This window comes from Drosophila hydei, unplaced genomic scaffold (genome assembly GCF_003285905.1).
Source record: "Drosophila hydei strain 15085-1641.00,03,60 unplaced genomic scaffold, DhydRS2 tig00008122-arrow-pilon, whole genome shotgun sequence".
Lineage (NCBI taxonomy): Eukaryota > Metazoa > Arthropoda > Insecta > Diptera > Drosophilidae > Drosophila > Drosophila hydei.
The window spans coordinates 4,582,176-4,607,109 of NW_022045833.1; the positions used below are offsets into that span (position 1 = coordinate 4,582,176).

Sequence of the window (24,934 nt, forward strand, 5' to 3'; positions counted from 1 at the left end):
CGCAACTGGAACTAATTTTGTGCGGCTGAGCGAACAAGTATTTATATGTCGGCTCTCTCCATGATCCAGAGATATGGTTGCGCACTCGATGTATATAAAATACTTGATAGATAAAACTTGTTCGGACTTGCCAAGTAAACTCGTTCAGAATTTATTATTTCGTGAGCGTTGCTTCCAATTGCGCGCTCTCCCTATCCTCTCTCTCTCTCTCTCTCTCTCTCTCATTCTGTGAGTCCTACTACAGGTAATCCGGTTGATACGATTGCGTACCCTGTACATATATATCAAGAAATTGAACAAATTGAACTTGCTCTTCTATTAATGGGCATGTGTTGGTAGAGTATTGCCCATTTATATTTTATATTGATGAATCATTTAATAATTTTCACATGATTAGAATTTACGTTTAAAAAGATTACATGCAAACAAGCAGCTGATTAATATTTACTAAAAGCCTGATTAGACAGAAAGATAATTAGATGAGAAAGAGAGAGAGAGAGGAAGAGAGAATTGGTACGAATTACTTTTATTTTACAGATAAATATAGACCAGTCATAGATAAGGCCGTTCTGAGTTGAACACATTTATCGCCACAAGGTACTTATATTATAATGGCGAATATAAATATATTTTTTATGAGTCATACACGCAATGAATAAGAGATTATCTTAAAACTAAGCAGCAGTGAGAGACAGATCAATCGAAAAATCTAAAGAGAAAGAATGAAAATATTATTTATCAATTGATTAATTGATATGATTGGCTGATGCAATGCAAGCTCGACCTTTTTCAATATGCTTAACGACATTTTGATAACGGGAATGTTATTGGTTTTGTTTCTGCCAGTGGTCGATTAGCATTTGATAAGATAGAAATGCCATAAGAGCCTTATGTTGAGCAAGTACAACCAGTTACACGGTAAGGGTGTCGAGCGACCTTCAGCATGCGCTTCCCAAATGCTCTTTTTCAATGAGTTTAGGGCTTATAAGAATATTTGTTTGCTTGATTTAAAATTATCTAATCACCGGTGAGTCCATTGCTCTTGTTGAGTTGAGAACATTGCTTGGCTGACAACTTGATAAATTGATACACAAAATTTGATTGAATGTGGATAGCTGTTAACTTTGCCTGGAACATAGGTAATCCATTAGAACTGAAAAGTTTTGGAAGCAAACAAAACTATGACATAAACAAAACCGCTTTGTTTACGGTTTAAATATTTTATCATATTGAACTATAGTTGGACCAACTTCTGTGACTCAGACTGGGAACTGGACTCGGTTGAATACCTTATACAAAATGCTCTATAGAAACTTGAAGCTTAACAGTTAAACAGCAAATTAGCCGCGAGCGCTATAACCAAATGCCAGTAATTAAATATTTAGTCAGTTTGTTTAGTCTGCTAGATGGATGGTTGGTTAGACTTGGGTTGTTTTGACTTGGGTTAACTTGGCTTGACTTGATTGCCAGACTATGACTGGCACATTTCGCGTGTTGGAAATTTGCAAAATGCTTGTCATATGTTGTAAGTTAAAGAGAAAGGGAAAAGGAAAAGAGAGCGAGAAAAGAGAACTGACTTTCCATGAACAAACAAGTAAATTTAATGTTAAAGCGGAGCACAAATGGAAAACAGCTTACGTATTTTGCCATACATTATTCAAGATTAGATTTTCATTATTTTAAACACGACTCTACTATGTTGTCAACTATAATGTATTGAAGACTTTTATATATATATATCTATGCATAATAATATTTATATACCAAATACAAAATTCGTATACGCAACATTTTATTTATGCAAATAGAAACAGAAAATTATTGGAGTTTTCCTCCAAAAACTGTGGACGTTCAGTTTTACCTTAAGTGGCATGCACCAATTTTTACATATATATTATATATAAAATATACTCTAATGACATGCTTCTGCTTGAATGCATCAACTAAGCACAATATTTGAAAGGGTTTAATTATTATAATCGACTAAAATAAATAAATAAATATATATATAATATATTTATATATATATATATATATATATATATATATATATATATATATATATATATATATATATATATATATATATATATATTATATTATAAAATCGTTGGTCTCTCGACTAACAAAGAAAATAAAATGTTTTAACATTTTTCCACAATTGCTATGAAGCGATGTCCAGCATCAGCATTTTTGCATATATATTAACACATATATTATATTGGGCAATTATAAAAATTTAACCCTGCTAAATAAAGTATTTAGTTAATGTATTCAAGCAGAATACGATGGGATTTCTCAGAGATTTGCAATTCAGAACCTAGGATGAGTGGTCTAGTTTGAACTAGGAGATACCCTGAATATTGTATAGAAAAAATATTTCAATTTTAATAATAACTTTTTTCACACATCCATATTATTCTCACTAAATATAATTTAATGAAGCCATTCTAAAGCACACCTCGCTGTTATAAAAATAAAGGAACATAAATTCGAAATTTCTAGTCTCTCGCTTTTATAGCAAACGGGATCGCTGTACGGACGAACGGACGGATATGGCTATTTCGACTCGGCTCACCAACTTGGGTATAAATAAAAATATAATACTCTCAATTCTCATATTCAATGGATTTGGGGTACTATTAAAATGTTAATTGGTCGTCAAACTTAGGGCTATCTTTGATATTACAAATTTTGTGAAGCGGAAAAATCGTTCTATATACATTTATATAAAGGTTCACAGAAATATTTATTAGCTGACTGTCTTTCCAACACCATCGCCATGCGGACTACTCTCATTACTTGCGCTATTATTCAGATCTGGATAGCACTCAGATTAAGTCACAATGTAAGTCGGCCTCAGCTTAAAGTTCAAATACAATTTTCGTATATATTTAAAGGAAGCTGAAGCTATTGAATTCAAAATGACGAATCTGGTTTGCGAGACTTACAACAAATCATGGGTTCTCTTCAATACATGCAGACTTAGAGCCATAAGCCGTGATATGCCAATGCCACAGTCCACCATCCTGCATATAATATTCATGCCCGTGGGGAAGTCTTTCAGAAAGCCAATGGGTACAAGCCATGGCTCGTAAATACAACCGTTGATATCTGCCGTTTCCTTAAAAAACCTTTCAATCCAGTTGCAATACTTATAAGTAAACTTTTTCTAGAATTCTCCAACTTTAACCATACGTGCCCATATATGGTAAGCATCTATGTTGTCAGTGTTTGAAAACTAGTTAATTTTCTTTTTCTAATAGGGCCCACAAATCATAGATGGATTTTATCTCAGATGGACGTCTCTACCGCATGCCATACCAACTGGAGATTATCTTCTAGGAATAACTTGGATTTTCGATAAAAGACCACAGTTTGCAACCAATGTTTACTTCACCTTCAAAGAAGATTTGAAGGCTAAAGCTTGAATAGTCTTAAAGTAAGCTTTCAACTGGCTTAACAAAACTGTATGAATATATCTAATAACAATTATTTTAGATTTCCATTCCATCGTAGTACTCACGGTGGAATATATAAATTTTTCCAAAAATGACTCAGCTTGTAGTCCTTTCCAAAGATCCGATGAAGCGATTTGCAGCATATATAATATATAAAATATAAAGTATATTTCCATGATATAATCTTATATTTATATATATATATCAGCGCATCACCTCAACCAATTTTTGCAAAATTGTTGAATTTATTAAAATATATTTATATATACATTATACATATATTATAATGATTTATTTTGGGCAATTTTAAAAATTAAACCATACCAAATAAAGTATTTAGTTGATGTATTCAAGCAGAATACGATGGGGTTTCTCAGAGATTTGCAATTCAGTAGCCAGGAAGTGTACACTCATTTGACGTAGTGAACTAGGAGATACTCTGAACATGAAGAAATAATATTTCAATATATTTCAATATAAATTACTTTTATCTTATACACACATATTATACTAACTGAAATAATTTAGTGAATTATCATATATATATATATATATATATATATATATATATATATCAACTCGCCAACATAGGTATAAATAAAGTAAAATACTCTCAATTCTCATTTTCAATGGACTTTTAATATAATAATAGGTCATCTTACTTAGGGACTATTGTTGATATTACAAAATCTGTGAAGCGGAAAAATCATTGAATATACATTTATATAAACGTTCACAGAACTATTTATTAGTTGACTGTCTTTCAAATACCATCGCAATGCGGACTACTCTTATTACTTGCGCTATTATTCAGTTCTGGATAGCACTCAGATTAAGTCACAATGTAAGTCGGCCTCAGCTCAAAGTTCAAATACAATTATCATATATATTAAAAGGAAACTGAAGCTATTGAATTCAAAATGACGAATCTGGTTTGCGAGACTTACAACAAATCATGGTTTGTCTTCAATACATGCAGACTTCGAGCCATAAGCCGTAATAAGACTTGTATGTATGCGAATGCCACAGTCCTCCATCCTGCGTACAATATTCATGCCCGAGCCGAGGTCTATCAGAAGGCCAATGGGTACAAACCATGGCTCGTAAATACAACTGTTGATATCTGTCGTTTCCTTAGAAAACCTTTCAATCCAGTTGCAATACTTATAAGTAAACTCTTTCTAGAATTCTCCAACTTTAACCATACGTGCCCATATATGGTAAGCATCTATGTTGTCAGTGTTTGAAAACTAGTTAATTTTCTCTTTCTAATAGGGCCCTCAAATCATAGATGGATTTTATCTCAGGTGGACGTCTCTACCGCATGCCATACCAACTGGAGATTATCTTCTGGGAATAACTTGGATTTTCGATAAAAGACCACAGTTTGCAACCAATGTTTACTTTACCTTCAAAGAAGATTTGAAGGCTAATCCTTGAATAGTCTTCAAGTAAGCTTTCAACTGGCTTAACAAAACTGTATGAATATATCTAATAACAATTATTTTAGATTTCCATTCTCGTAGTACTCAAGGCAGAATATATAAATTTTTCCAACCATTAAAATGTTTGTTTTTTTTTTCAATAAATATTTACTATATATATATAGAATCGATTATCTTTATTCAAATAAACGCTTAGCCAATATGCTCATATATTGATAAATATATAAATTTAAATAACAAGTCAGAAGACTCTAGTCAGATGCTGAGATCGTCGCGGTCACACATACGGACAGACGGACATACAGACTTACGGACAGGGCTCAATTGACTCAGCTTGTCGTCCTGATCAAGAGTATATATACGTTATGGAGTCTGCCACGCCTCCTTCTGCCTGTTACATATAATTGCACAAAACAATTATACCATGGGAAATCATTTTAATAGGATCAGGGTATAAGCAGAACAAAAACTTGTTCCTTCACATAGAACTTGTCGGCAACGAGCGCCGCCTGTAAGGACACTGCTCAGCGGACTACACAATATATGTTTACGGTTCCACAAATTTTTTTTTTTTAAACTATCAATTATTTAACGGAAACCTATCCGCGCATTTAATAAACTGAGCAATTTTCCAAAGATCCGATGCAGCGATGTGAATAAATATAAAGTATATTTCCATAAATATTATATATATGTATATATATATATATATATATATATATAGCAATTATTATAATGACATATTTCAGGCAATTATAAAAACTAAACCTTGCCAAATAATGTATTTAGTTGATGTATTCAAGCAGAATACGATGGGATTTTTCAAAAATTTGCAATTCAGAACCTAAAATGAGTGGTCTAGTTTGAACTAGGAGATACCCTGAATATTGTATAGAAATAATATTTCAATCTTAAAAATAATTTTTTGCTTACACATATTATATTAACTAAAAATAATTTAATGAAGACATCCTAAAGCACACCTAGCTGTTATAAAAATATAGGAATATAAATTCGAAATTTTTAGTCTCTCGCTTTTATAGCATACGTGTTTGCTACGTTCATACAAACTGTCGGATATGGCTGTTTTGACTCGGGGGAAAACCGTTCTATATATATTTATATAAACGTTCACAGAACTATGTATTAGTTGACTGTCTTTCAAATACCATCGCAATGCGGACTACTCTTATTACTTGCGCTATTATTCAGTTCTGGATAGCACTCAGATTAAGTCACAATGTAAGTCGGCCTCAGCTCAAAGTACAAATACAATTATCATATATATTAAAAGGAAGCTGAAGCTATTGAATTCAAGATGACGAATCTGGTTTGCGAGACTTACAACAAATCATGGTTTGTCTTCAATACATGCAGACTTCGAGCCATAAGTCGTAATAAGACTTGTATGTATTTGAATGCCACTGTCCTGCATCCTGCGCACAATATTCATGCCCGGTTCGAGGTCTTTCAGAAGGCCAATGGATACAAGCCATGGCTCGTAAATACAACAGTCGATATCTGCCGTTTCGTAGACAAACCTTTTAATCCAGTTGTAATGCTTATAACCAAACAATTTCTAGAATTTTCCAACTTTAACCACTCGTGCCCATATATGGTAAGCATCTATGTTGTCAGCGTTTGAAAACTAGCTACTTTTTTTTCTGACAGGGCTCACAAATCATAGATGGATTTTATCCCAGATTTAAGTATCTACCGCATGCCATACCAACTGGAGATTATCTCTTGAGCATAACTTGGCTTTTTAATAGGAGAGAACAGTTTCTAACGAAAGTTTACTTTTCCTTCGTAGAAGACTTAAAAGCGAATTCTTAAAAGTTATTAAAGTAACGTAAGCTAAAAGCAAGTAACAGATTTGGCCTTCACAGTGTAATTAAAGTCAAATACCTAAAATTTCTTAACTATTCAACATCTATATATGTCAATTATTAAAATCAGACAAAGTGTAAAAATATACAAAATGTGTTTTTATCTTTTTCTATTATATTGGCACAACCTGAATATATTATATATTATAAAAAATTCATGTATATTGTTATTATGTCTGTATTTATGTATTATTTAAATGTTTTTATTAAATTGATCTGCTTCCCTTTTAGTTTTGTATTTTTCCTGAACGACAGTTTCTAGTCGCTTCTCTTTGTTCATTGACAATCATAACATCTAGCGGAGGCTGCACTCAGCAAAAGCTACGTTTATCTCTCCTTTATCTCTCTTTTAGGAAGTGAGAAATGGAGGATACAATATAGAAATAATGCAGCAGTCGGAAGCAATATAACGTGGAACACGTAGAAAACAGATTCTGCTATAAATATATGAAATATTCAAATTAGTTTCATTAAATGTATAAAATATAATATAATAACTAACCTTTTCTGATTTCTTATCTTTAATGGGTTACCGTATACTATTCAAATATTTATTGACCGATCAACACCGGATTACATTTTGTATTAGCAGTTCCCCGAAGCGGAAATAAATTTTATTTAACAGCTAAAGATTCAATAATCGAGTGTCATTCGTAGATAATCGGTATGCGGACTACTCTCATTGCTTGCGGTATTATTCAGTTCTGGGAATAGCTTGCATTCTTGATAAAAGACCACAATTTGCAACAAATGTTTACATTCAACATTCAAAGAAGATTTGAAGGCTAATCCTTAAATATTCTTAAAGGAACCTTTCGACTGGCTTAACAATGCAATATGAATATATCTAATCAAAATTAAAACCTTCAACTTCCAGTAATTTCTAATGTATGTTAGATTTCCATTCACAAAGTATTCAAGTCAGAATATTTACATTTTACCAACCATTAAAGTATGAATATACCAAATATATGTGTTCAATAAATATTTACTATATGCATATAGAATAGCTAGTACGCTATGCCTGTTGCATTATATTTGTGGAATGACTTGATTCTTGGCATTTCTATTATTAATAATGATATGCTTAAAAATAATGGTGTGATTAAATGGGTTTTTAGTAAAATATGAAAAAAAATATATATAATAGTAATTTTACATTAAATAAAACAGAAATGTTCAAAATCTATGTTTTCATAGCAGGCAACTATAATTTAAATTAAATCTGAAACCTCCAACTCCAGTATTCGCTTTTTGAATATTCTCAATGAGTTATCGATTAAATTTCAGTCTGCAGCTTTTGTAGTTTACGATACAGATAAGCAGACGGACATGCGAGAATATGACCCACTTAGCTTGTTGTCTTGGTCAAGAATATATGTTACATATATTTTAACAAAAACATGATACTCAAACTTGCTATTTTCAATGGGCTCAGAAAAATATAAAAATATAAATTACCCGTTCAATTCCGGGGTTTATTTGATACGAAAACTCTGTGAAGCGGAAATATGTGATTATGTTCACATTACTATTCGTAGTTCAATGTTTTTCGAATACCAACGCTATGCGGACGACTCTCATTGCTTGCGCTATTATTCAGTTCTGGATAGCTCTCAGGTTAAATTACAATGTAAGTCGTTAAAGCTTACGTTAAAGCTTATATATGTCACACATTTCATATATGATAAAAGGTAGTTGAAGCTATTGAATTCAAGATGACGAATCTGGTTTGCGAGACTTACAACAAATCGTGGTTTCTCTTCAACACATGCAGACTTCGAGCCATAAGCCGTAATAAAACTTGTTTGTATTTGAATGCCACTGTCTTGCATCCTGCGTACAATATTCATGCCCGAGCCGAGGTCTATCAGAAGGCCAATGGGTACAACTGTTGATATCTGTCGTTTCCTTAAAAAACCTTTCAATCCAGTTGCAATGCTTATAGGTAAACTCTTTCTAGAATTCTCCAACTTCAACCATACGTGCCCATATATGGTAAGCATCTATGTTGTCAGTGTTTGAAAACTAGTTAATTTTCTTTTTCTAATAGGGCCCACAAATCATAGATGGATTTTATCTCAGATGGACGTCTCTACCGCATGCCATACCAACTGGAGATTATCTTCTGGGAATAACTTGGATTTTTGATAATAGACCACAGTTTGCAACAAAAGTTTACTTCGCCTTCAAAGAAGATTTGAAGGCAAATCCTTAAATATTCTTAACGAAACCTTTTGACTGGTTTTACCATGCAGTATGAATATATCTAATTATCAAAATTAATATATTAAACTTCAAGTAAACGAAAACTTTGATGAGAACAAATGAAAGACTTCCACTTAAAGAGTAATCAAGGCAGTATATTAACATTTTATCAACAACTAAAGTATGAATACCAACTGTGTTTTTTTCAATAAATATTTGACATATACATATAGAATCTATTATCTCTTTTTCAAATAAGCACTGACTGAACGGCATTTGAATGAATGGATATATTGATATATATACATACATTTAAAAATGGTTGAGAAATATTAGCATATATTGCCACTTGAATATATATATATATATATATATAAATATATATATATATATCGGGTTTGTGTTAAATTGATCAACTTCCGTTATAGTTTTGTACTCTTACTATTGCGTCTAATGGCGAATTCTCGCAGTGCTGCCTTTTGCAATGTGACGATTACGCACTTAGTCACCCACACCTGAGACTTATTTCTACTATCACGGAGTGAGAATGAGATGATAGAAGCCACAAATGAGAAGCGTGTACATAAATCGCAAATGATACACTTTAGCCAATTATAATAATTCTGAATTCCTGTGTTTACTGGACTCACGGTACTGTAAAATATATATTGACTCCGAAGTTCCCCAAGCGGAAATAAACTTTATTTAACATTTGCATGCGCATTTACCCAAATATTCGATAATCGAGTGTCATTCGAAAATCATCATGCGGACTATTCTCATTACTTACGCTATTATTCAGCTCTGGTTGACTGTCTGGCTGAGCTACAATGTGAGTTGGCCTCAGGTTAAAGTGCAAATACCTAACCCATTTCGTATATGTTAAAAGGAAGCTGAAGCTATTGAATTCAGGATGACGAATGTAGTGTGCGAAACTTACAACAAATCATGGGTGATTTTCCAAAAATGCAGACTTCGAGCCATAAGCCGTAATAAGATTTGCATGTATATGAATGCAACTATCCTGCATCCTGCGTATATTATCCATGCCCGGTTCGAGCTCTTTCAGAGGGCTAATGGCTACAAGCCATGGCTCGTAAATACAACCATCAATTCCTGCCGTTTCATGGACAAACCTTTCAATCCATTTGCAATTCTTATATCCAAATTATATCTAGAATTTTCCAACATTAACCACACGTGCCCTTTTGTCAGACAAACTGTAAAAATATGCAAAATGTGTTTTCATTATTTTCTATTATCTTTTTTCAAAAATGGCGTAACTCGAATTGCTGAAGCCGAAGGGCACCTGATATATATTAAAAAAGAAAAAAAAAAATATATATATATAATAACAATATATATATATAAATATATATATATATTTATATATATATATATGTATATATATATATATATATATATGTTTAATAATATATTATACAGGATTAATAACTAAGCATTTCTGAATTCTTATCTTTAATATGTTCAAGGAACTATTCAAATATTTATTGATCGATCAACGCCGGATTGCATTTTGTATTAGCAGTTCCCCGAAGCGGAAATAAACTTTATTTAACATTTGCATGCGCATTTACCCAAATATTCGATAATCGAGTGTCATTCGAAGATCATCATGCGGACTATTCTCATTACTTACGCTATTATTCAGCTCTGGTTGACTGTCTGGCTGAGCTACAATGTGAGTTGGCCTCAGGTTAGGTTAGGTTAGGTTGTGCAAATACTTAACACATTTCGTATATGTTAAAAGGAAGCTGAAGCTATTGAATTCAAGATGACGAATTTAGTTTGCGACACTTTCACTTTTCTCAGATGGAAGATCCTACCGCATGCCACACCAACTGGAGATTATCTATTGAGTATGACTTGGCTTTTTAATAGGGGAGATCAGGTTAGAACGAAAGTTTACTTTTCCTTCACAGAAGACTTAAAAGCGAATTCTTAAATATTTTAACAAAATTGAGAACTAAATTTTCAAGTAATTTCGAATTTCCATAAAGGAACAATCGATAGATCATCCTTCTTAGAGTACCTAAAGAGGAATATATAAATGTGAATATCCATTTAACGTCTGTATATATCAGCAATTAAAGTGAGTCAAAGCTTATGCATATGAAAATGTTTATTTTTTTTTTCAATTTAAATCTCGTCTGATAAATATTTAAAAAAGATAAAAAAAGATAATTGAGATTGCTGTTGCAAAATTGAAATTATTCAGTAATGGTTAGAAGCCGTTCACCATAATTATATATGAATATATATATTTTAATACCTGCCCATTGGAAAATGATATAATAAGGCTTGCAATGATTACTGTAGGAACTGAGGCGGAAAGAGGCTAAAATATGTTTATATATCATTGGTATCCTAATTCAAATATATTGAATACTTAAGGGTCATTCGAGAACTATCGCAATGCGCATTGCTCACTTCATTTGTGGAATTCTTCAGCTTTGGATTACGCTTAAGCTGAATTATTACGTAAGTTGACATCGAGTGAACGAGTGAATGTATGAGTTACGATCTTTCAATGTATTTTCATAGGAAGCTGTTATGTTTAAGATGACAAACGCTGTATGTAAGAGCAATGACGAATCGTTTTTTGTTATCCACCTATGCAGAGTCCGAGCCGTCAGCCGGAATAAGACAACGTTCAATTTTAACGGAACCTACTTGCATACCGCCAGAAGTATTTTTTATCGAGCCGAACTTTACAAACGGGCCAATGGCTACAAGCCATGGTTGATAAATGTGACCGTCGATTTCTGCCGTTACCTTAAGCGGCCGTTTAATCCAGTGGCTATACTTCTGGCTAAGCTCTATTTGGAATTCACCAATTTAAACCACACTTGCCCCTATATTGCACGTATCAATATCAAGTATCGAGTTGCTTAATAACCTAAATAATTTTCTTTGAACAGGGACCACAAATTGTTGATGGTTTTTATCTCAAACTGGAGAGTCTACCGCATTCAATACCAACTGGAGAATATTTGCTGGCCATTACTTGGATAGTAAATGGGAGTCCAATGTTTTTAACAAATGTTTTCCTATGTTATAGCTTCTTCTGTTGTAAATAACTCCTAACAATGTAATTAATTTGCAAAATATAGTAAAAATAAGTAACAAATGAGCTAATTTGTTATGATGAAATCAAACGCAAAAAAATTCATTTGTAAACCGATACAGCAAAATATTTAATCTGATCCTGAAAAAAGCATGAACTAAATTTTAATGAGAGCATTACTCAAGCGAAAAGCGCGATTATTAGGTCGTTTGTAAATGTTTTTCAGATTTGAAAATCATTCCAGATTCTACTTCCGAAGATCAGAAACCATGTACACCAAAATAATAATATATTTTTGTATATTACAAATATGGATAACTCTTTACCAGAGTTTCAATGTAAGTTGGCTGCAAGAGTTGCAGGAGCCGCTACGAATCGTGGTTTAAAATCAATCAATGTAGACTTTGAGCGCTCAGCCGTAATAAGACAACACTCAATTTTAATGGAACTGTCTTGTATCCGGCAAATATTATTCACGTTTGAATCGAGATATTCAAGAATGCTAACAGCTACATGCCATGGCTCATTAATGAGACCATTTATGTCTGCCGTTCGTAAACAAACAGTCTTTAAGCTGTTCCGAGGGTACACCAATTTCAATCACACCTGCCCCTATATGGTGAGTCTAAATTATTGCTTTACTGTTCCTTTAAATGAAAATTCTTTCTCCTTGATCCTATAAGGGACCACAAACGTTAAGGGATTTTATCCCAGATGGGATATTCTACCCCATACAATACCAACTGGTGATTATCTATTGGCTTCAATATGGTCATTTGACAGGAGGCCACAATTTGAAGTAAATATTTACTTCACTTTTACAGAGAATTTATAAGCTAATCGTTGTCTATAAGTGTCGAGTGCATTCGAATTCTTAAATATAAAAAAATATGGAAATTTGTTTCTGTTATTGCGATGACATTTTTGAAGACAGTAGCAAGCTCATTTAATGAGTAAACTAAGTTTTTTTTTTTTTTTTTTTTTTTTTTTTTTTTTCGTTTTTATTTCTTTATTTTGTTGCAGCTTATTGTCTTAGACTCTATAGCGCATTTAGCTCTAAACCTTAACTAATGGGAGGGCAGATATGCCAATTATTCTGCACTTGTAGCTACTATCTTAATTAGTTCTAATATTGTCTAGAGGATGCAATCTCTTCAGTCTTCGCCTATTGTTGTTTATAGCCAGGTTGCTTGCGAGATGGTTAGGATGCGCTGCAAGTCTGTCCGCGTATCTTGAACTGTGTCGCCCAATGAGTTCAGCAACTGTGGGAATTGCTAAATCCCTATGTAAGACTGAGTTTCTTACAAACCAGCTGGCTCCAGTCCATCTGCGTAGTGCTTTATTCTGCAGGGTCTGAATTTTGTTCCTTGTAGTCTTCGCCGAGGAGCCCCATAGAGAGATACCATATACGAAGGTTGGGACAACTATTGCCTTGTAGATGGCGGCCTTGCTGCTGTAAGACAACTTGCTTGAAGCTCTCAGCATCCAGTCGAGGGTTTTTAGCTTGCTTTTGCATTTTGAGGTTACTTGACTTATGTGCGCTTTAAAAGTCAGCCTTCTGTCAAGAGTGATACCAAGGTACTTTACTTTTGAGGCTTTGGGAATAGTGGGCCCCAATGCAACGCTTGGGCAATCTCCTCTTCTAGTGGCGAAGGTAGTATGTACAGACTTTTGTGCATTAATGGTGATACACCACCGTTTTGCCCAGCGTCCGAAAGAGTCCAGATATTTTTGTAGTGAGTCTGAAGCTTCTTGCGCAGATACGTGACGTGATAAGATGGCGGTGTCATCTGCATAGGTCGCTATGAGTACTGCATCTGTACTTCCTATATTTGGCTCGGGAGTTGGCATATCTCCTGTGAATAAAGTATAAAGTGTTGGGCCTAGAACACTACCCTGTGGTACTCCAGCCATAATTGGTCTAGTCAAGGATACTGTTTGCCCCCTTGACACTTGGAAGGTTCTTCCAATAAGGTATGAGGATAGCAACGCGAAAAATGGGGCTGGAAGGGTGGTCCTCACTTTCTGCAGCAGTCCCAGGTGCCAAACTCGATCAAACGCCTGTTTGATGTCTAAAAAGACGGCAGAGCAGTACATCTTTTCTTCAAAGGCTCCAAGGATATGGTGCACAACTCTGTGAACCTGTTCCGGTGTTCCATGCTGTCTCCTGAAGCCAAACTGATGGTTTGGAATGGCCTCCTGGCGTCCCAGATGTGTCAGTACTCGTTCCAGAAATATTCTTTCGAATATTTTGGAGAGTACTGGCAACAGGCTAATTGGTCTGTACGACTCAATTTCTCCCACGGGTTTGCCAGGCTTAGGAATCATCACAATCACGGCGCGCTTCCAGCAGGCTGGAAAGTGCCGGATGCGGAGCATGGCGTTGTACACCATAGTTATGTAGTCTATGGTGGAGTCAGGCAGTGCTCTAAGGACTCTGCCGTTTATTAGATCATATCCAGGGGATTTTTTTGCCTTCACTCTTCTGATGTGTTCAAGAACCTCTTCTTTTGTACATCCAGTTATCTGGTCTTCAGCTGGGAGGGGCGAGAGAACGATGTCTTCTGTTGCTTCGATTTCTGAGGCCTCTGCGGTAATCACCGGCGTGAATTGGTCTTGAAGGTGGTTTGCAAAAGCCTCAGCTTGAGCTTCGTCTCCAATGTGCCAGGAACCAGAAATGCTCCGAATGGGATGACGTCGTATTGGCTGCCGTTTGAGCTTTCTTGTAAATTTCCATAATTGAAACTCTGCGTCAGTGGGCGATTCAGCTCGTACCAGCGCATCGCTGATACACCTCTTTTGAAGCAGGGCGAGAGCAGCTTTAAGATGCCTCGTGGCTTCGTTGTACATGGATTTGGCATCAGGCGTGCGTAATCTTAACCAGCGTCTCCTGGCCCATCTTTTGTGTATTAGTAGGTGTTGGGCCTCCAAGGTGAGGGGGATGTTGTACGGAGACTGTTGTCTTGTTTGGCAAGATGGTGGGGCGGCTTGGTGCGCAGCTTTGACTATTTCTTCCTGCAGTTTGTTTGCTGCGTAGTCCACGTCTTCAGGAGTGTTAAGTTCCATTTCTATGTGCAAAGAGTAATGGAGCTCGCGCCTAAAGACTCCTAAATCTGATCCTGCTGGCAGTAGTTGTTTCCTAATGGGCAAGGGCTGTGGCTGCGCGTGGATTGTGACTATTAGTGGCAGGTGGTCAGAGGATAGGTCCAAGGATTCTTCAATGGTCAATTGCCGGTCACAGATGCCTTTGTAGACAGCGAAGTCGATTGCCGAGGGCCTGTGTCCATTAATTGGGTAACGGGTGGGGGCTCCAGTCGCCAATATGCTGAATTGTAAGTTTTGAATCGCCTCAAATATGACTTCTCCGCGACGATTCGCACTATTGCTTCCCCAAAATGGGTGCCATCCATTCCAGTCGCCGCCGATGAGGGTCTTATTCAACCTTTGGCCTAGAACCTGTTCCATGTGATGATCACACAGACCAGTGTTTGGCGGAAGATAAATTGACGCAACTTCGATCGCTCCAATAGACGTAGGCAGGGTGATGGCTGAGACCTGCATTGTTGCGTTGCAAATTGGCAGTAAAGGTGTATGCGGTATTGTTGCTCGTATGAGGATTGAGGATCCACCAAAGCAGTTTGCTCCTTCACCATGAGCCTGATAGTGTTCGTATCCGAAAATTTGTGTAGTGGGGCACTCATGAGTTTCTGTTATTAACATTATATCTATGTTTTCTTGTGAGAGAAACGCAGCCAGTTCCTGAGTCTTGTTTCTCAGGCCATTGGCGTTCCAGATACCCACACGTAAAGCCATTATTTGTAGGCAAGCTTGGTTATGATGGCCATTAAACTGTTTAGCATGGTTGCTTGTTGGGATTGTACTTCTCGCATCGCTTTGAGCTCGGCATTAATTGCGTCAAACTGACGTTGTTGTTGCTGAAGCATTTCAGTGAACAAAGTGTCACTTGTGGTATTCTTATTTGACGGTCCACCTCTAGCGGCCTGTGCGTAAGAAACACCACTAATAGGCGTTGCAAAGCTCGTGGCTTGGGTAATGCTCCGGGGCCTTGTAATTTCGGAAGCAGTACTCGGACCCGTAGACGGTGTTTGTGTGGGACTCCTTTTTTGTGCTGGGGATTGCAATTTGCGCAACCGCTTGTATACTTGGCAGCCCTTATAGTTGGCTGGGTGCTGTAACTCACAGTGCACACAAGTTGGTGCCTGGTCCTTTTCGCGGGTGCAGTCTTTGGATGCGTGTTTCCCGGCGCAACGCACACATCTGGGAGCTTTGTGGCAGTAGCGTTGTGTGTGTCCAAATTCTTGACAGCGATGGCATTGTGTCAGGTCGTTGTATCTTCTTGGCAGTTCCACTGTGCAGCGTTGCCTGCAGACAACTCGAATGTCCAAAATTTCTTTGTTGTTGGGGGCCTGAGCCACGTCAACAAAAAATATATTTAGCGGTGTTTTGTCCATACGGCTCAGTGGGTTGTGCACATTTGTAATTGTGTGGCCTTTGGTTTCCAATTCCTTTTTAATTAGTGTTGTATCAGTGCTGGAGTGAAGCCCTTTGAACACGACTCTATATGGTTTGTCCTCCTTAAGCTGGTAGCAGTGGAACTCCAATTCCAGCTTAGTAAAGTGGTCTATAACTCTGCGATAGTCCTCACTGCATTGGGTTAATACACCTATGTTATTCTTCTTTGGCTTAATTACGTATGATTTAGCATCAATTACTTTATCTATTATCTGTTGAAGTAGGGCCACAGACTTGATGTTTGGACACCATATGGGGGGCGGACGAGGTTTCGGAGTAGTTTGCTGGTCGGTCAATACTGGGGCTTCTGGAGCTACAGGTGATTCGCTGTAGTCTTCATCTTCTTCTACGAGCAGTGAAAATCGATTTTCTGATATTAATGCTGCATTGCTGGTGCTTGGTTCGTCGAAGATGAGCCTTTTCTTGATGGTTTTTGGTGAATTTGGCTGTTTACGTTTCGTGTTTTTGTTGTTAGTGATGCCTTGCACGGAGGCGATATCTATTTTTGAGTTTATTGGCATGATGGAGGCTTGCCTATTTGCCATCACAACGTTAAGCTGGGCTTGCATTTCTGCATTTACCTTTACAGCTGTAGCGAGGTTATTGACATTAGATGTCATCGCGGATTGTGCTTTTGAGTGCAGGCGCACTCGCGCCAAGCGACGAAATTTCGTAAATTGCAATTAAAGCAATTGAGTTACGCGGAAGCAAGCGATAAGAAAACGCTGCGTGTGCGGTTTTTGTTGCTGTTGCGTTGAAGAATGCACCGCAAAGTTCTATTTTTAGAACTCTGCAGCAGTAGAGCTTAAGCGAAGGCTGTTCGAATTCACGTCTTTACAGGTCGAACGACTGAGTAAACTAAGTATTCGTTATTAAATGTTCCGCTCATACTATTATATTAACATTTGTAATTAGCATAGAAAATGTTAGCTATTGATATTGATAATAACAGACATTATTACTTACATACTGTTAAACGACGCAGAATTCCTCCCCTGTGAATCATGCCCAACTCCGCTCTTAGCTGTTAAAAATTCTCTGCTGTTGTCAGTGGCATTTCTGTTAGCATTACAGAGCATGGATCAGTGAGCTTTCGAGAGTGCGTGAGCATGCATACCCACTGCAAATTAACGCCTAATAATAATTGTCATATTTGATAAACAGTTTAAAAAGATAAAAAAATTTGTGTAATTATTAAATATATGTTGTTATTATATTTATAAATATATTGGGATAAATGGCCACAAAGTTAAATATAAAATCAAGCTTATGCTTGCATACAAAAGCAAAACAATAATATTCCGTAAGTGCGAGCGAGCATTGTGTTCTTATCTTGTCTTTAGATCTAGTCTGTTAAGAGTGAAGAGTGCAATAGCTGTCGTTTATTTTGCGCTGCCAAAAACAGAAAGAGATAGCAAAAATTGCATTTGCTTTCGTCAGCTGTTCGCGAAGTCACGCTGTTAATGCTCTGACTTAGACAATATACGATGCGAGTAAGATCAACATTTGTGTTTGCAAAAGCAAACCAATAATTGTATTTGACTTTTCTTTATTTTGCCTCGCACTCATGTTATGTTAAGCTAATGTTATGTAAGCACTCTATGTTAAGAAGCGATAGGAATGCGCGCTTACATATTCTGTTAGTTGTCAGTGCTGTACATGCACATAATAAAACATATATTAACATTTTGATGTCAAAACCGTTCTGCAACTGTCAACTATGGCAAAAAAAAAACAAGGAAATTATTGCGTTGCCTTATTTTTCTGAGTGTATTTGTATCTCTATGAACTTGGGGTTATTCACCCTTTCTCGGTTAACTTTCATTTTGACACGCAGTTGCTGTTGCTTTTGCTGTTGCCAGAGCCTTTAACGTTTTATACGCCACAAGGAGTAAGCGTGTAAGCGTATGTGTATGTGAGTGCAGTTTATCAAAGCAGGGCAGCGACCAGTTGCCAATGGCTGTCAGTTTCCATCACAGAGTCCTTCGTCCTGACTGCTGTCTATGCCATGCTCTCCCTCTCTCTATCTGTATGCATATACTATATATATATATATATATATATATATATATATATATATATATATTCCTTTTTTTATGCGCAAATCATGCTGCATCATTAAATCTGTTCGCCGTCTGAGGGATGCGGTTGCTGTCGCTGTTGCTGCTTTTTCCGTTTCGCTTTTACGATTTGCTTTCGGTTTTTCTGGCTCTCGTCCTGTTTCTGCTACTGGTCGTGGCCCAAAGTTCGCTTCACTGGTTTTTCATTTCTATGCACAAGAATTTATGGCTTTCAACGTTGATTTTGTTTGGCATTTTTTATGTGTTTTTAAGTAGTCGTAAAGCGTAACACTTGATGAGATATTAAACGTTGTTTATACTAACACTCGCACATATACATATGCACAACAAAAGGGATGCTAAGCGTGAGCTTCGGTTTATTTATTTGACCCACACACACACACATTGTTGCACTTTGTTTGATTTGATGGCTTTTTAAATATTGGTTTTGCATTTTTTATGATTGCCGCGAAAAGCGGCTGTTTTTATGAGCGTTTAATAGAATTGATGTCGGAGACATAAAATACAACAGAAACAACTTATATACTGTTATCCTGGCAGCAAGTAAATGATTAGCTAAGCGAGTGAATGACACCTGCCACAAATGTCAGACACGGGCATAAAGAGACCACAAATCCACTGCCAAGTTAAAGAGGATGAAGACGAAGTCGAAGGACCTTGTCAGTGTCTGCAAACTTGTCAATGAGCACCAACTAAATATTTTATTAGGCTGTCAGCAAACACACAGACTACTCTGTGTGTGTGTGTGTGTATGCGAGTGTGTGTGGAGTCGTGATTGCGTGAAATTTAGTAGTGCTTGGCGCCATGTGCGAGTGTGTGTTTGGAGGCAGGCAGAGCAGAGCCTCAGACTTGTAGCTCCTGATGAAACTCATCATTATCATCATGACGAAGCTTTGTGATGATAATGATGATGATGATGCTGATGACGGCAAGGAGGACGCTCGAGCTCGGCGCCTGATGAAGTTGCCTTCAGTTCGGCTCTGGGGAATTTGGCGACGTTGTCGGCAAAGTTGTTGACTCTCAGCATGTGTATATATGTGTGTGTGTGCTGTCTTGGCCAGCTCACAATTGGCTGTACGTGTGCAACATTTTTAAGTAGCGTTTCTTTCCGTGTTTGCCAGCTGCTCTGCCTCAAGTCTGTTTGTTTTATGGCAGCGTTTGTTTTAACTTTGTATGAGGGAAATGCTTTCTTTATATGTGGATGTGCGGAAACATATGTTTTCAATTTGCCAGCCAAATGGAAAAACTTGATTGAATTCCATGAAAATGAAGATCGATGCCGACGCCCGACCGGCTTTAACTTACAGCTTTAAGCTAGAACTATGCAAAGTTTGTCATCAGTCAAAGTCGGCGACAGCTCCCCAAAGAGTGGCACAAATTACATTTGCGGCGTCTGCAGCACTAGAGGCAGACACACTCACACACAGACACATGCGCACACCAAGCATCAATCATACGCACCGTGTTACGCCTGGGACGCGACTTTTGCATTTGCCACCATGATGCATGCAGCGCTAGGGAATTGTCCTCAAGCGCTGGCCACTTGCTCTCATCCAGCTTCAGTTGGCATTTTGCTGAATGCGTTGCCTAATTGCATGCTACATTATTTTGCAGCAGTCTTCACGCTTCTCGCTAATTGAAGGACGGCAGCAGCGTGGCACGAGGCACCAACCGTTTGGCATGTCGCATAAGGCAGTCACTCACTTGCTGCAAATTAAAATAAATTGTGAAATTAAATGCCAAAACTTTTACTTTTGCCAGACAAACAGAGCGGAAGGCTGCATGCGAGGGGCAAGGAGGTGCTAGTCATAACGCGTACTTGGCTATTCGTGTGGGCGTGGCCGTCTTCCTTGCTTGTTTGTCTCGCATTCAGCGTGGAGCTTGCGCTCGTGCTCGTGCCTCATTTGCATTGTTATGGAACAAACTATCAAATACTGATTGCTGGAATGTGACTATGTTTTGAATGGAAAGTAAATACAAGTGTTAAGCTGCTAGAACATGGCTAAAGCTAACTAAGCACGGCTTAAACACGACAAAAACACGAGTAAGCATGACTCATGCATGAGTAAGCACGACCTAACACGAGTTAACAGAGCTGACGCGACCTAAGCTCGACTTCTAAAACGATTCAAGGCTTCATTTATTATTATATTTTATTAGTGTGTCTTAATAAATAGTAGTGAATAGTAAGGAATAGTACGAGTTGTCTCTTCCGTGGTCGCTTTCAGATTATTCCATCTTTTTCCTCTGTTAACATTTCAGTTTCCGTCTCTGTTAATACTAATGTTAATCTCAATCGCTGTACACTTTAACATCAGGCTCTACTGCTACAACATACGCATCGTATCACGCGCTCATCTCTAGCCTGTTTAGGAATTCAAATGCTGTCGCCTACATGACAGTCATACTCCACACTATTTGCCTTGTCTCACAAGCATTGTACATGTCGTGCGAAAGTTGAATATGTGTGTGCCTGTGTGTGTGGGTGTGTAGGTGTCCTTTGGCTGACATTCATTTGAAATTCGCAGAGCGTAATGATGACTTGAAGCTGCTGCTGCTTTGAAGCTGCTGCTTGTAGCTGCTCAACTTTTTGCATATTACGCACTTGGTCACGTACATTTCGCATATTTATTTGCATAAGCTTGGAAGATGCGCAGCTTTCGCTAAAGCTGAACCTGAAGTTTGCCAAGAGAATTAGCTCAATTAGAATGTCGCTGTCTGCCATATGCAGGCGATATATAAAAACTCTGATATGTATATATTATATTTACTCTACAATTTATATACAGCTTTGATAAATGCTCTCTCTGATAACAGTTTAGAGTCGAACAAAGGCCATTCGGTTGGACACGGTAAATTGGACGTGGTAGGTGGAGGGACGTCAGGTTGTGAATTATGGCCAGCACTTATGAATTTTAAGCATTTTTTCATTATTTATGCGACATTTCATTTCAGTTTTTTTTGTTTTTCTTGTTTGTTGTTGCTAGCCCCAAGTTCAATGGCTGCGCTGCCCCCAAAAAGCAGGCAACACAATTTTTCATTTCGCATGTTGCGACGCTAAGTGCTTCCTGCCCCCCTCGAGCAAATCTCAACTGCGGCCTCAGTCGGGCAGGTGGAGCTTGGGGCACATCAACTTTTGCTGCCACGCCATAATATTAATTGCGCCTTGCTACTTGCTCTGAGCAGGGGCAAATAAAAAGGCGACGCCGACGGCCACTTAAATGCCATTACATTTTTATATGCTGCCAGTGTGTGTGTGCGTGTGTGTGTGCGTGTGTGTGCACGTGTGTGTGTCCTGAAATTTTATAATTATGCAGCGCGCGCTTTGGTCGCTCTGGTCCTTGTGCGTTATGCATAATCGCCTTTTGTGACCATCCATTGTGCAGCCAGCCTGCAGCTATTTGGGCAGCTATTAAAGCCGCTTTAAAGACACCCCATAGCTATTTGCATGGGTTTTATTGTTGTTGTTGCCGTTGCTGTTGCTGCTGGGGCATTATTATTACTTTTTTTGCAACAGCTGCGCCCAGCTTTGCCAATCAACACATGAGTCTCAGACTAGTTGTTTGCCATTGTCAGCGACTGCCGCAGCCCCTGTTGCTTGGCGTTTTCTTGCCACGTAATTCGTGTCGCTTCTGCATCAAATGACAAATTGTCTTATTTGTCAGAATGAGCACGGCCAAACGTTAGACTAACAGTTAGACTCTCTCTCTTTCTCACTCACTCTGCCTCTCTCAACAATCATTATCATTGTCTACTTTGAAGAGGGCTCTTTCCCCATACCCATTGACAGCTACGCTAGGACGAAAGCGAGAGCTGTGTGCACCTCAGATGTTTTTGACAGGCAGCCGCAGGTTTTACCTCGTCTCGTCCTGTGGCATCATTCGTTATATTTCATTGCTGCAGACGCACAACGCACCACAGTTGGGCACATGCAAGCATCAACGCACTTGGCAGCCCTAAGGAGCTGCCGAAGCTCGTCTCGCAGAGCCGGATGAGTAATGTAGCCACAGCGTCTGTCTGCTGTCACAAATAATAAATATGATGTGCCCAGACGTATGTGCAGCGGGCTTAAGTGACTGCAGAATATGTAAAGCAGCTGCCAATAGAGGAAATCGATATGTTTTATATGAAATGCTAGTTGCTCTATTACAAATTATGTACTTCATATCTATTTAATATTCAATTTATTTCCGCAGCTTGCCTATGTTTAAGAGACGATGGGAGATGCATTTCTCTAGCAACATTTACACAACAACTGCAAACGGAAGTAATAATAGATAGAATAATATACAGACAGATGGATTGCCTATTATTTTGATACCTGTCGGGTATGCGCTTGATTCTGATCTCCTATAATCATTTCATAGTCCTTTTTATGTTCATTTAATTGCTTGAGTTATCTTCAAGCTTTAGCCACTAGGTTGGTACCTTAATTAGCTGAAATTTGAAATTGATATCTATTGATATCTATAATCATTCTCTATGTCAGTGATTATCATTTGGTTTTCTTAATAAGTAAAATCAGAACTAATCATATGCTCTCCTTCTCCAGAAGTCTCTCAAATTGCTGAGTAGAAATTACATGGTAAGATAATTAAAAGTCATCCATATACGCTATATAAAAAAATAATAATTATTATTATATTATATTAAATGTATTCTTATGTAAAATAATAAAATATATAATAATAATATATATATCTATCGTACACAGATCCTTTAATCCTTTGGTTCATTTTACAATTTCAATTTTCATCACAGATTTAATGAGGAAAGTTTCAATTATATCGAAGCTTTGCACTTGCCTTAGCCTAAGCCGCTGCCGAAACAAATCGAAGCAATACAAATACAAACAAAGCTCAGTTCCCCTTTCCATTCCTTCAGCTGCCCCACGGAACGCCAATAAAACTGAAGGCGAGGAGGCAAAAAGTTTATGTGTTTTCCAACGATTGCTGGCTAAATCACAGCTAAATCTCTGCGAGCATTTGGCAAAAAAAAAGAGGAAAGGAAAACCTCCATCAAGACTTTTATTTGTTTGTCGTATTTTGTTGTTGCTTTGTTTTTAAATGTAAACTGATAAAAACAATTGAACGCAAACAGCAAAGCAGGGAGAGAGCGAAAAGCTTTTCGCAGTAGCAGGAAAAAAGTAATCTTTAAATTAAAGGGAGGTTGATGGAGCACATTGCAAGTGGGCGGGGCTGCAGGCAAGAGCTGGCTGGGGTCTTGCTACCCTCGTATGAGGGTCACATAAGTAGATCTAAGTAAAGTCATTTCATTTTGATTTGAATTCAAATTGCGGCTCTTGCATTTTAGGTAATAACAGCAGCGGGTAGCTCAACTTCATTGAAGAAGATGTTACAGCTGTAAGAAGGTTTCTTAAAGATCTAGCTGAACTAAAGACAAAGATGATATATAGCTGGAATTCAGTGAAAAAGTCAGGAAAAGCGTCTTAATGGTTTTAAAAAGATGTTTTAAATATTAGACATAACATGAACTAGCTTCATTTGCTTAAGACAGATGTTCAGATAAAGATGATAATATATTTTAGCGTTTGCATAAGATCTAGCTCAACTGGATTTTTAGATGAGCTAAACAACTTAACTTTTTGATAGAATTATATATGAGTGTTTTGTTAACTATATATGAAATTTGCTAGGTAAACTTTACTATAAAAAAGTATTAAATCTTCGCCTATTTACAATTTTTTTTGGCACACATATTAAAGCATTTGCAGCTAAGACTCGTATAGAGTGTGAGCTACTTTTTATGGCAGCACGCACACATAGAGCAAACTCTCACACACACACACACGCACACACTCTTTCGCTCTGTGAGCTATGCTTTAATTGATTTTTAGGCTGCCATGCTTAATGCTCATTATGTTTTAATTAACTGCGCACTATTTTCTCGGTAATTCATATTTAGCCCACATTTACGCCACTTGCGTGTGTGTCTGTGAGTTAGTATGTGTGTGTGTGTGTGTTTGTGTTGGTTTATGCTTGGCTGTTTGTTTTATAAATTAGGCGCAGGTCGTGCATAATTTTCTCATTTTCTTTTATCTAAATGCGAAATTTAGTTTTTCATTATTTAACACAATTTTGTGGCGTGTTTTTTGGAAATTTTTCTTAGTTCGTATTGGGTGTGGCCGACCTTGACATTAGGCAGATAGCTTCGCCTCGCTGCCAAATTGAGGCAAAACTTAACAGGTTTGTCAGCTGAAATATCCAAT

The 24,934-nt window shown here is 37.2% G+C and overlaps 1 protein-coding gene across 1 annotated transcript; it reads left to right on the forward strand.

Moving 5' to 3' along the window:
- Positions 1–8,513: 8,513 nt before the first annotated feature.
- On the forward strand, positions 8,514–9,013 carry LOC115483378. The gene is made up of 2 exons (XM_030225098.1): positions 8,514–8,680; positions 8,881–9,013. The coding sequence occupies exons 1-2, from the start codon at positions 8,514–8,516 to the stop codon at positions 9,011–9,013; spliced, it is 300 nt and encodes a 99-aa protein (XP_030080958.1).
- Positions 9,014–24,934: the final 15,921 nt, after the last annotated feature.

What these genes read in the sequence shown, in the direction of transcription:
- LOC115483378 (XM_030225098.1), top strand. Translation starts at nt 8,514, where the DNA reads ATGACGAATCTGGTTTGCGAGACTTACAACAAATCGTGGTTTCTCTTC. An exon ending in GTCTATCAGAAGGCCAATGG is followed by an intron (nt 8,681 to 8,880) that starts GTACAACTGTTG and finishes ATTTTATCTCAG; the next exon opens with ATGGACGTCTCTACCGCATG.